Genomic DNA, 12,305 nt, shown 5'->3' with positions numbered 1-12,305 from the left:
TTTATTCAGTACCTAGAGTGTAGGACACTGGGCACTAAGAATGTAGAAGTGGATATGACAGCATACAGCCTAGACTGAGAAGAGTCCAGAGAAGAATCAATCTGCATATGACCTGCAGAGATCCCAACACTCATGTTCAATAAATTCATACCTACCATGATCCTGGATGTGCCCCAAGTCATGTCCAATTAGGATAAAGCAGATCTTGAAAGCAGCTAAACCAGTGTCCTTGTGCTCAGTTTAACAGGAATGACACTGCGATTCAGAAGGTGTACGATGAAGCAGTCTGTGTTGTTCACCTTCCTCTTCGCCTCTCTAAGTTCTTTCTGCACCCCAAAATTGATGAGCTTGCATAATTTACCAAGTGGTGTGCATCACAAATCAAGCAAAGGAGGCTCTGTTAGATTCACCATCTTTTTACTGTCCATTTTATCAGGCATTCCCAATCTTCAGTTTCTCACTAAATGGTTGTCCAGGAACCCTTGAACTCTAAGGTTCTGAAATGCTAGACTTGAAATGGAGTCCTCCCAATCCCACTATCCATCCTTGCCTGCCAGCAGACTTGCTGGACTGTACATAGTCATTGGGGCATTTGTTAACTGTAACAAAAGTTCAAATTTGCTCAGTAAAAACAAACAAACATGTTCTTCAGATTCTGAAAGCAAATGCAAAGTGAACCCAAAAGTCTCAGTAAAAAAAAAAAAAAAAAAAAAAAAAGATTCCTTAGGTAAAACACTTGTATGAGTTCCCAAAATGATTACTTTTGTTCATTTAGCTACATATATTATGGTTTTCGAAACAACCACATTCATCTAACATAAATTCTTACTCAGTCATCCACCAGGTAAGAAGGCAAAGTATTGTTCCAAGGAAATTCACTCAGATAGTCTCATTGTTGTTCATTTGTGACCCAAAGCAATCTAATACTGAGAGAGTCTATGGTAATCTAAAACTAGATAATTCTATAATTCTCCTCAAGCTTTTCCAGATCTGCTTTCTCAGTAGTTATTTGATTCATATCAAATTTCTGTACAGAGTTAATATTGAACTTGATTGTATCCTTGCCAAATTCTGAATACTCCTGATCATGGATAACCAGGATTCATTCTGAATTATAATGGTTCAACGTGAGCTAAAGCACAGCCAGCAATTCCAAAGGAAGGCCACTTCCCACAAACATACGTATTTATCTCCTGAGAATCTAAATGTCTCCTCACTTTATCTTAGGAAAACTTGGTTCTTTGTTCAGCACATACTACTTCTGATTGTGTAACATGGCTTTGAAAGTTTTCTAAAACTTTCCATTTGTACTAAATGTGTCAGCGAGATTTGATGCCAACTGCATGAGACATCTTCCCCGTAGACCTAACCCTGATGTCACAGATATAACCCTTTATACTCTCCACCAACTCCGGCTCACTCAGCAAACTCAGCCTGAGTTACAGTCAGTACCAAGATGAATTATCAGGGAACCTCTCCAATTCATGTGGATTTTGCAAACAGGAAACATGTTTCATTTATCTCGTTTCCCTCCTGTCATCTAACACAGGGCCAGGTACACAGCAGGTGTTCTCTGAAGTCTGATGAACAGAGACACTGATTCCAGTTCACTTTAGTGTCATTGATCTTACTACCAGTTTATGAAAATTAGTTGGGTACATATAAATCAAGTATTAGCAGAGTATTACCATCCCATCAACTTTATCAGCCTTTAAATGGTAACGGCTCATTACACTTATGCTTAACATTACTTTACGCCCTCATATTTTAACTTAGTAGATAATCATTTAATGAGACAACTAGAGGCTTATTTATCCATCTTTACCCATAATTACATTTCTAAAGTCATGTATTCACATTTTAGATTCCTTTAAACTTAAATATATTGGTAAAAATAACCTAAATCATGTGTCAAAAGGATATTATTGACTAAAAAATATTTGTTGACTCTGTAAATTCTCTGTTTGTCTTTGTTTTTCTCTATAGGCATAAATACTTTTAAAGGCCAGTACTTTCATAGCCGAGAGTACAAACATCCAGACGTATTTAAGGACAAGAGAGTGCTTGTGGTTGGAATGGGAAATTCGGGCACAGATATTGCTGTGGAGGCCAGCCACCTGGCCAAAAAGGTACTGTTCCTGACACTGCTTAGTGGAGCACTTTACCTTGATACATGTGTCTCAGGTAAATGCTGTTTGACACCATGATAAACGTGAAAGATGAAAAATGGCAACACCTGAAACTGTTTCATCTGGTGGCACTGGGGACTGAGTCCAGGGCCTTCACACTCGCCTACATGCCCAAACATTTTGGGTTTTTTCCTTAATTTTCTTATTTTAACATAGAGTCTTTCTAAATCTCTTAGTTTCCCATCCCAGGCTCCAATTTGTGGTCCTCTTACCTCGGATGGACTGCCAGAGTGCTACACTACTGTACTCAGCTACAGTATATTTTTAAAATATTTTTAATTGAGTGTTAATAAATTTTACAAAGAAATCCAGCTGCCATCTTCCCTCTAAAACCAATTTCTCAGACTCCATATTTTTGTCATCTTCTTGGCTACCCCCCAAGAGCTACAAGACTCCCTTAGTCCCATAGGTCAGAAAATCTTGATAATTTTTCCTTGTTAAGCTCTGCCATTTGCCCTTTCTTTCCTGCTTATTGCCAGGTCTCACACTTAGAATTTCATATTATCTTCTGAAGAATAATTATAGAAAGAGCTAATATGTTCTGAAGTGACTATTTTCCAAGCATTGCACTAAATGTCTTTCACTGTGCTGCTTAAATTCATTAAAACAAGATCTACCAGTATCGCTGACCACAGATGCAGAAGCCTAAGGTTGAAAGAGGTCGAGTCGCTTACCTAATGCCATTCTGCTAATGAGTGGTACAGCCAACCCCCAACCTTGGTCTTCTTGATTCAAAGTCCATGCTCTCCACTCTTCCCTTTATCCTGGCACCTCTCCCCACAGTCCATCTTTGAACTCTTAACAATTCATGCAGAACACACCCACCAACAAACAAATCCTCTGAACAGTCTGTTCCATGTTGAAATCCTAATCACGCCTCTCACCCACATGTGGCACTCACAGTAGATGGACCTGTGTTAACTTTTGTTTCAGAAGGTCTACTGTCTTCCTTCAGGATAATGCTGCCAAGTTGCTAAGTTTCTTGAAATCAGTTAACGAGTCTATCAATCAATGAATCAATCATTAAGTCTTTTTTCTGAAAAATTAAATCCATCCACTATGACTGCCACACGTGCGTGACATTATTGTTCATTTTCTTTCTCTGGAAATTTCTTCAGTCAGAAAACAAGTTTTGGCATCAGGTACAATTGGTACTCAAGAGGCTAACACAGAAGATTTAAAGCCAACCCAGACAATTTAGTGAGACTCTGTCAAGATACAAAAGGCAAAATAAAAAGAAGGGAGGAGGATATGGGTCAGTGCGAGGCCATGGATTTATTTCCCAGTACCACAAAAAGAAGGAAGAGGAGGAGGAGGAAGAAAACATGCTGCTTTGGTACATTTTATTTCTGTACCAGCAAACAAATTCTCCTTGACTTAGAACATAACACACACTTAACAAAATAGCCCAGCTGCTTCTACATCAAGGCACAGAGAGGCAAGATCAACACGTGTGACTCATGTCAGAACTACCAACGGGTCTGAACCCAGACCCGTTCAGACCCAGAGCTGTGTAAACCATCTCATGACATCATAAGGTCAAACAAAAACACTGACTCTGTGGCTGTGACCTCCATGCCTCCATTTGGTGGAAGAAAATCCAATGTGTTAGGTCAACTGTTTTGTATCAGCAAGGTAAAGACTGGTTAATTCATTTTTTTGTTGTTTTTCAAAGAATTAGATAGGAAATTCCTTATTGTTTAGATACCAAAGCAACTTTTAGCTTTCATGAAACCTGTCAGCTACTAAACTCAAGAAACCATCTGTTTAAAACAAAAAAAAGGAAGAAAGGAAAAAGCAAACACTCTAATTGGATTACTGAATTTTACTGCCAGTTAAGCCAGTGGTTTGTGTTGAAATTATATTTACAGATAGCTCCAAATTTCTGCCCCATCCTGTTCTTGTTGGCTACAATTACAGTCAACAGAGTTGAATTCAACAGTTCATTGTTTTCTTACCTGAGACGTTAGCTCCAAAGGGCTCACCATAGTAACTCCAACCTGCCAAGTAAGTGCTCATTAATATGTTGCACATATTTTAATACTTTATGTATCACACTATTATCCTGAGGGACTAACTTTTAGATGACAGTCAGAGGAACCTAGACTATCTTGTCAAGGGTGTATGTCGATCGAGGTTGCCTTTCAATTCCTAACTCTTCTTGAATCTCCTTGATTGCTTCCAGGTGTTCCTCAGCACCACTGGAGGTGCGTGGGTGATCAGCCGTGTCTTTGATTCAGGGTACCCATGGGACATGGTGTTCATGACACGATTTCAAAATGCATTCAGAAATTTTCTCCCAACTCCAATTGTGACTCGGTTGATAGCAAAAAAGATGAACAGCTGGTTCAATCATGCAAATTATGGCCTAATACCTGAAAACAAGTAAGTGTGATATGTATACCTAAGGCTGTTAAGGGGATGGGAGCAAAATCTTTCCAGTGCCAAGCAACCCATGCAATATTATGGCAACATGCTTGGAGCTTGAAAAGTTTCCATACAGATTTACTGATGATAACAGTAGCTAGCTATTCCTAAGTGCTCAGTAAGTTAATTTCTGTATTGAACTCTTATTAGGTATAATCTCCCTTTCATTATGGATAAATGAGACTTAGCCAGATTTAATTACTTGCCCGAGCTCATTTAGTAATGAGAACTCTCTATGCCCTTGGTGACTATTTAGGCCTCAGTTGCAGCAAACAAAAGCAAATGATCTATGATTTTGTTAACAAAAGCAATACACTTGCATTGTTTTATTGGCCTGGAAAAATTGAATCCTATGGTAGCCCTTTCATCTTTCTTCTTGCCTTGGTCAAGATAATCTCAAGTTCAGTCTGTTCCTTCAGTTACCACCAATGACTTACCCAATTACCAAGTATCAGGTGTTTTACTCTTTTCCTAAGTCTTTACAATGGAATTCCATCACCAGGTAACACTGCATCATAGATGCCATGTCTGTTTCCCCTCAAAATTTCACTGCGGCCCACATGTATCAGTGGTACCACAGCAATGCCAGCGGTATATATTCTCCCCTTCGTCACCTGTACTTGTTCCTTCCTCTCGATACTCTCCTCTCTTTATTGTGTTCATTTTTTTTCTTATTTCTTCTCTTCTATCCCACCTCTAGGCTTCTCAGGGGCTTTGACTATTTCCACTGTAGTTCTTTCTACCATAAATTTTATTTAGCCTGAGTGGAAGCTCATGGGACTAAACAATTATAACCCGGCTCTCTTCCTGATGTAGTTAGTCCTTTATCATTTCCAAAGTTCCCACATATATACTATCATGCACATCATCTGCTCTTTCATTCCACCCAGTGGGCTGGATGGCAAGTTGTTAGTAACCCTGTTTTATAGATGAGCAGACGAAAGTCCACAGGGATCATGTGACTTGCTCAAGCTCTGTTAGGCTGGAATACACAACTGGATAAGAATCCATTCTTAATACTTCCTACATCAGTTCTATTTCTTTTGTACAATGTCGTTTGTTCTGGATATCCAGCATAAGCCAAACATGGATCAGAAAAGCGACTCATACAGTGTTAATCTTATGATTCCAAGTACACAACCAGAAAAAGATGAGTCTGTTTTTGTTCCTTAAATGATTGTTTTCTAAGAGGAAGCTCAGGGTAGAGCATCCAGCAGCTTTCTATGGAAGACCCTGCTTTTCCTTGTAGCCTTCAAGCTTAAGCTATCTCTGTAATAATGGTGATAACTAAACATCAGCAAGACAAACAGAAACTAAAGAAAGTTTTTTTGAGAGCTTCCAAACTCTAGTAAATGGTAGGCATATTTTATAATCCTTGGACAGTAGCAGTCCTTCCTTCAGAGGTAATATCCCCCAACAGGCAACTCTTAGCCAGCCAAGGGGAGAGCCCCACAATGGAGAGGAAGGTTTAAAGAAGAGAAAGAGCTGGCTGTGTTTCTCACCTGCAGATTTCCTCCCTGTCCTTATTTTGGTTAGGACTCAACTGAGAGAACCTATACTAAATGATGAGCTCCCAGGCCGTATCATCACTGGAAAAGTGTTGATCAAGCCAAGCATAAAGGGAGTGAAGGAAAACTCTGTCATATTTAACAACACCCCCAAAGAAGAACCCATTGATGTCATTGTTTTTGCCACTGGATATACCTTTTCTTTCCCCTTCCTTGATGAATCCGTGGTGAAGGTTGAAGACGGCCAGGCATCACTGTACAAGTACATCTTTCCTGCACATCTGCAAAAACCAACCCTGGCTGTTATTGGGCTCATCAAACCCTTGGGCTCCATGCTACCCACAGGAGAAACACAAGCTCGCTGGGTTGTTCAAGTCCTGAAAGGTTGGTAGACGAGAAACAGCAGGTGTATGCCTTTGGTTTGCCGTGTGACTTTGAATATTGAAAATTTTGAGACTATTTTTCAGCTCTGCTTTAAAACAAAAGTCTTTAAAAACAGGATCCATTCTGTTATACACTGGACTCACTGAATTAGAATTATTCTGTCATTATCACTAGCAGAAATGATAAATCAGAGATCAAAAATTATAAACTGTGTTATTCCTGTTATTTTGACTGAATCAAACAATTCATCTAAAATTTAAAAGTTCAGTCAACTGCGTGACAAAACTGAGTCAAATTAAATGTATGATTCCATCATATGAAACAACTAGTGACATGACCAGATATTTATCTCTTTAGTAGTGGCATTTAATACGAGGAGCATGCCATAACCAGTAGGCTCAGGGAACTAGAAATGAAAAATGAGTTTAAATGAAGAATAAGTAAACACTGGGGTCTAAAGTTAAATCACATTTTCTGTTTCTTGGTTTATAGGTAGGAGTGTGTTACCACCACCAAGTGTCATGATGAAAGAAGTCAATGAGAGGAAAAAAAATAAGCACAGTGGGTGAGTGAGCTGCTAAGGCATCATTTTGGATTATAACTGAAACTATCAAACAATAGTAGGGAGATGAGAGTTATACTGTTCAAAAGGGAAGCCTCTGAGACTTAGAAGAAAAATAAGAACAACCTTTACAGGAAAGAAGAAGAAAAGGGAAATTGAGAAGCTTTAATTTCCCTAAAATCATCCCTTACACCATGTTTATCCAGCATCCACACAGAGTTTAGAATCCAGGCCAAGTATAACTAACTCTCATCCACAAGGTAGATTATCCCATTCTTCATCCACAATCATCATGCAAACAGCCCCATGTACCAGCAGTATGTGTTCATTCTTTGGGTAGGTCCATATCCGTTCTATTGCTGTCATGCAGGCTGTCACTCTAGAGCAGGTGTCAGCCAGAAGTGGTTTGTGAACCGGATCCCCTCCCCTGGGTTTTGCTTCTCATTTCCATATAGTTGTAGGAGAAAAATGAGATTTTGCAACCTGTGACTACTGTATGAAATTCAAACTATGGTAGCCGTAAATCTGGTTGCAATGCATGCACCCTCACCCTTTTCTGTGTTACCACCGTAGAGTTGAGAAGCGGAGAGACAGAGACTCTAATAGGGTCCTCCAGGCCTGTAGCATGGCTTTTTGCAAAATAAACATGTTGGTCTCTTCTCCAGAGGATGAGTGTCACTTGTGCTCTCTTCTGTGGTTACCACACAAGGGTCAGAAACACGGGAAGGGAGATGACCCACCAAGCAGCCAAAGTAGCTCAGATTTTATATTTTACTGTTTGTCTGTTCTAGGACTGAATGTAAATTTTTATGTGAAACGTAAAAGTTCTGAAAAGTTTTAAAATCGCTGCATTTGAGAAAAATGCCATCATTTCTTTCATTCCTGTACTATACCCCCAAACCTCAAGTACTGATCTATCTTTATCAAACTGCTAAGTTCCAAGACAATAGAAGCATTTTAGAGGTCATGTCTCAACCTATACCATAGTTTGATCTCTGTTAAAGATCTCTCATATAAGAGATGACTAAGGCTTCTTGTCACATTGGTCAATGGATGATTTCATTGATTTGATTGATTTGATTCATGATTCAACTGTATGAGACTGTAGCTATCATTAGATACACTATGGGCATAATGGAGAGAGGACAGAAAGCATTTCAAACTTTTGCAGCAGCAATTATTTGCTGAGGACCAATGTTCAGAGATTATCTTTACTTGTTCTATGATTATAATTTATCTTTCTGTTTTCCTCCCCACACACACCTTCTTTTTATAAAGGTTTGGCTTAGACTACTGCAAGGCTCTGCAATCAGATTATATCCCATACATAGATGAACTCCTGGCCTCTATCAATGCGAAACCCAATCTGCTCTCTATGCTGCTGACCGACCCACTTCTGGTTTTGACCATCGTCTTTGGCCCGTGCTCACCATACCAGTTCCGCTTGGCTGGCACAGGAAAATGGGAAGGAGCCAGAAAGGCCATCATGACACAGTGGGACCGAACAATCAAGGCCACCAAAACACGAACTGTGCAAGAATCTCCGTTTCCCTTTGAAAGTCTGCTTAAACTCTTTAGCATCCTGGTTTTGCTTGTCGCTGTTTTCCTGATTCTCTTATAAGTAAACGATCTCCTAAATGCCACAGATACACAAAGTATTTACAGTGTGTTGACTGCTCTGTGATAGCAACATGGCTTTCAAGTTATAAATCACATCCAGAGAGTAAAGGTCCCCTCCAGTTAATCCCAGAGAAATCTCTGCTATTCCTGAGCCTCTCTTGGCTCTGATATGTCTAATCCCAGAGCACGATAACTAAGATTTCTGTGCATTTGAAGGCTGCTCTACATAGTACTCTGAGCATTCACACCTTTGAACATTTTAAAGGTTTCAACTAAAAACTCCTGCCTCATGAGAGATTGATTTGTGTTAAAAGGGTTATCTTACAGCATTGGCTGATTAAAAACAAAAAGCAAGAAAGAAACCTAGAAACTGATTGTTTCAAGTGATCTTTTGTTCTCTTTTCATGAATTGGAGAAAAAGAGAAGAGGATGAGTCTATGAATAAAGCCATAACATGATAGTAGGTCTGGTGACTTAGAGTTTCCAAAAGAATGCACTTTCCTGGGATAGCTAATTTCCCCAGAACATGCTTTATTAAAAAAAAAAATAAAGACACTTGAGCTTGCATGCCAAAGATTCAAATCAAATACATTTCACAGAAAACAGACACCTTCACCTGCTCTTTGCTCATAACGTATCTCATTTAGAAAATCATAAAAACTAAAATGCATACTTAAAAATAAACATATGTTCATGGAGATGAAAAGCTTGTAAAACTACAAAATATTTATAAACAAAATTAAAACAGAAATGAATGAAAAGATATTTCATTGTCATGGATTGGGAGACAGTATTTTGTTTTGTTTTGTTTTTTTGTCTTTTTTCATTTTTATCGGTACCGGGGATCAAACTCATGACCGCCTGTTTGCAAGGCAGATACTTATGCCACTGAGCTAAATTCCCAGCCCCAGAAGATAGTATTTTTTAAAATGTCCACACTACCCAAAGCAATTTACAGATTCAACAATATCTTCACTATAGTTCCAATGGTATTCCCTTAGTCAATTTAAGCTATTATAAAAGAATGGCAGAGTACACATCAAATATTACTCTCATATTATCCAGAAGCTGGAAAGTCTAAGATCAAGGAAATGAGATTCAGTGTCTACTGAAAAGCCTTTTCCTAATACAGAGCTTTTATACAAAGCTCTCTTCTTGTTATATTTATAGTAGAAGAGTGAAATCTAGTCCTATAAGAAGGAAATAGATCTCCCCCCCATATAAGAGCAGTGAGTGGTTCACCCTCATGATCTCATCTAAATCTAATTACCTTCCATTACTATTGCTATCAATTACCTAATAATATTGATGGGTATCATTCCAACCTATGAATTTGGGAATAGGGGCAGAAACCTGTAGTCCATAGCCAATATTGTCTACAGAAGTAGAAAAAACAAGCCTAGAACTCCTAGGGAAAATTTACAGGGAAAGTTTCCTGACCTTAGACTTGGCAATGATTTTTGGCTATGACACTGAAAGTACAGGTAACAAGTCAAAATAGACAAGTAAGACTACATCAGCCTAAAACACCTGTAAACAGCAAAGGAAGCATGAAAATGCACCCTATCAGAAAGGAGAAATATTGAAAACCACATATTTGATAAAAGATTAACAGCAAAAAAATACCCAAATAACATGTTTTAAACATGGGTAAAAGGCTTGACTAGACATTTGTTTCAAAAAAGCATATAAATGGCCACCAGACCAAAGTGGTCATTATTACCAATCATGGGAACTATAATCAAAACCACCAAGATATATCACCTCACACCTTCAAGAAAACAATGTTATTGGCAAGGATGTGGGGATATTTAAACTCTTACATACTGTTTGTGAGAATGCAAAATCATGCACTTATGGAAAACAGTTCCCCCAAAATTAAAAATATAATTATCATATGATCCAGCAACCCTACTCTTGCATATTTATCAAAAAGGATAAAAATAAGGAGTTTAAAGAAGTATCTCTTGGGTCTATTAAAACATTACTCACAATAGCCCAGGTGAAGAATCAACATAAATGCTTATAAATGTATGGATGGATAAAGAAAATGTAGACAAAATACATATGAGAGTTAATCTTGATTTTCAATTTGGCTTGAAAAACAACTAGAAAATTAGTAAAGCATACTTCTGGGCATTTCTGGAACATAGGAGTGTGACTTGGGACTTTTTCTGGTCCTTGACCCCTACCTCTCGGGCTGTGCCTCTGCTCTGTGCTTCCCAGATAAGGAGCTTTCCTCTACCATACCATTCACCGCAATATTTTTGTCTTGGAGTTGGCTGATCAGAGACCAAAAGCTCTGAAACTGTGAGCCAAAACAAACCTTTTCTCTTTTAAATTGTGTAAGACAGGTATTTTCCCCAGCAATGGAAAGCTGATCAATACAGAAAACTAATGCCAAAGAAGTGAGGAGTTGCTGTGAACATGTTTGACATTGTGATTCAAAAGCCTTTGAACTGGCTTTGTAGGAAAATTTCGCAAACTCTATTTAGAGAAAGCCTAAAATACTTTTAAATAGCCTTTAATGTGCCATACTGTCCCTAGTGCAGACGATCAGAGTGCTAGTAAATATGTGACCAACTAAAGACTGCACTCGAGAAGTTTCAGTTGGAAGTGAGGAGTATATTCAGAATTGAGTCAGAGACCATTCATGTTATCATGTCAGGGAAATAATTTGTCTGTGGTTTACCTGTGCACTCAAACTTTGTGTGAGGCTCGCTTTAAAAGCAATGGATTAATCAGTCTAAAAGAGAAAATTTCAACCCAGTGTTTAGGCTGTTGTATGAGTACTGCTGGCTGCTTGTGAGTAGATTTTCAGTGAAAGTTAGGAGCAAACAATGGAGTGGAAAATTTGAAAAATGTTCAATTTGGCCAGAAAAGAAGTGTAAATTAGGGGCCAAAGGAGACTAGCACCATTAAAAGAAACAAGATGATTTGTATCTGGACAAGACAAAAGACGCTCTGAGTGCATCACAAGAATCAGAAAAACCCCACCCAATGCAAACTTTAAAAGTATCAATTTTTTTTGATGCCTTGAGAAGTAAAATTTAGGGTTTTTTGCTGACTTGGAAAGTGTTTCCATGCACTCAGCCTCCCAGGCACTTAGATTCAGTTATAATTATCATCTACAAGATACCAGCTTCACAGGCATGCAGAATCTAAAATTATGGGGACACAAAGCCTTACAGCCATGTTTCAAAGGAAGTCCTCAAATTCCAGGCAATGTTTAACATAACTGCAATTCCTGCAAGGAGCCCCAAGGAGGGCAATCTGTAAAGCTACCGGAGTGAAACAATGCCACAATGGATACCCACAAAGTTGGAGATACCAAGAAGGTGGCACATCTGCCAAGGAAAACTGCAGAGAGCAAACTGAGTCAACTCAACAGAGAGACCATTGCCAACCATGTTACTGCTTGCTTATAATCCCAGTACTCAGGCTGAGTCAGGAGGACTGACACAAGTTTAAGGTCACCCTGGGCTCTATAGTGAGTTCAAGGCCAACCTGAACTACATTAGGAAATTGGAGAGAGACAGACAGACAGACAGAGATAGAGACTGACAGAGACAGAGACAAAGACACAGAGACAGAGACAGAAACTGAGACAAAGAC

At 38.8% G+C, this 12,305-nt stretch overlaps 1 protein-coding gene across 3 annotated transcripts in view; it reads left to right on the top strand.

Annotated features, from left to right (window-relative positions):
- Fmo1 (flavin containing dimethylaniline monoxygenase 1) overlaps window positions 1-9,455 on the top strand; it is a 39,649-nt gene extending 30,194 nt beyond the window's left edge. For all 3 annotated transcript variants that reach the window (XM_003474740.5, XM_063240177.1, XM_063240175.1), the window contains exons 5-9: window positions 1,987-2,129; window positions 4,375-4,574; window positions 6,153-6,508; window positions 7,001-7,073; window positions 8,349-9,455. In XM_003474740.5, coding sequence (XP_003474788.1) covers window positions 1,987-2,129; window positions 4,375-4,574; window positions 6,153-6,508; window positions 7,001-7,073; window positions 8,349-8,691 — 1,115 coding nt within the window. In that variant the 3' untranslated portion in view covers window positions 8,692-9,455. The remainder of the gene's footprint in view (window positions 1-1,986; window positions 2,130-4,374; window positions 4,575-6,152; window positions 6,509-7,000; window positions 7,074-8,348) is intronic.
- The last annotated feature ends 2,850 nt before the right edge of the window (window positions 9,456-12,305 follow it).

This window comes from Cavia porcellus, unplaced genomic scaffold (assembly GCF_034190915.1).
Source record: "Cavia porcellus strain 051 isolate PalLab524CR breed Dunkin Hartley unplaced genomic scaffold, mCavPor4.1 scaffold_29, whole genome shotgun sequence".
In the NCBI taxonomy this organism is placed as follows: Eukaryota; Metazoa; Chordata; class Mammalia; order Rodentia; family Caviidae; genus Cavia; species Cavia porcellus.
Note: the sequence above shows the minus strand (reverse complement) of the source record. Positions and strands in the feature narration are given on the sequence as shown.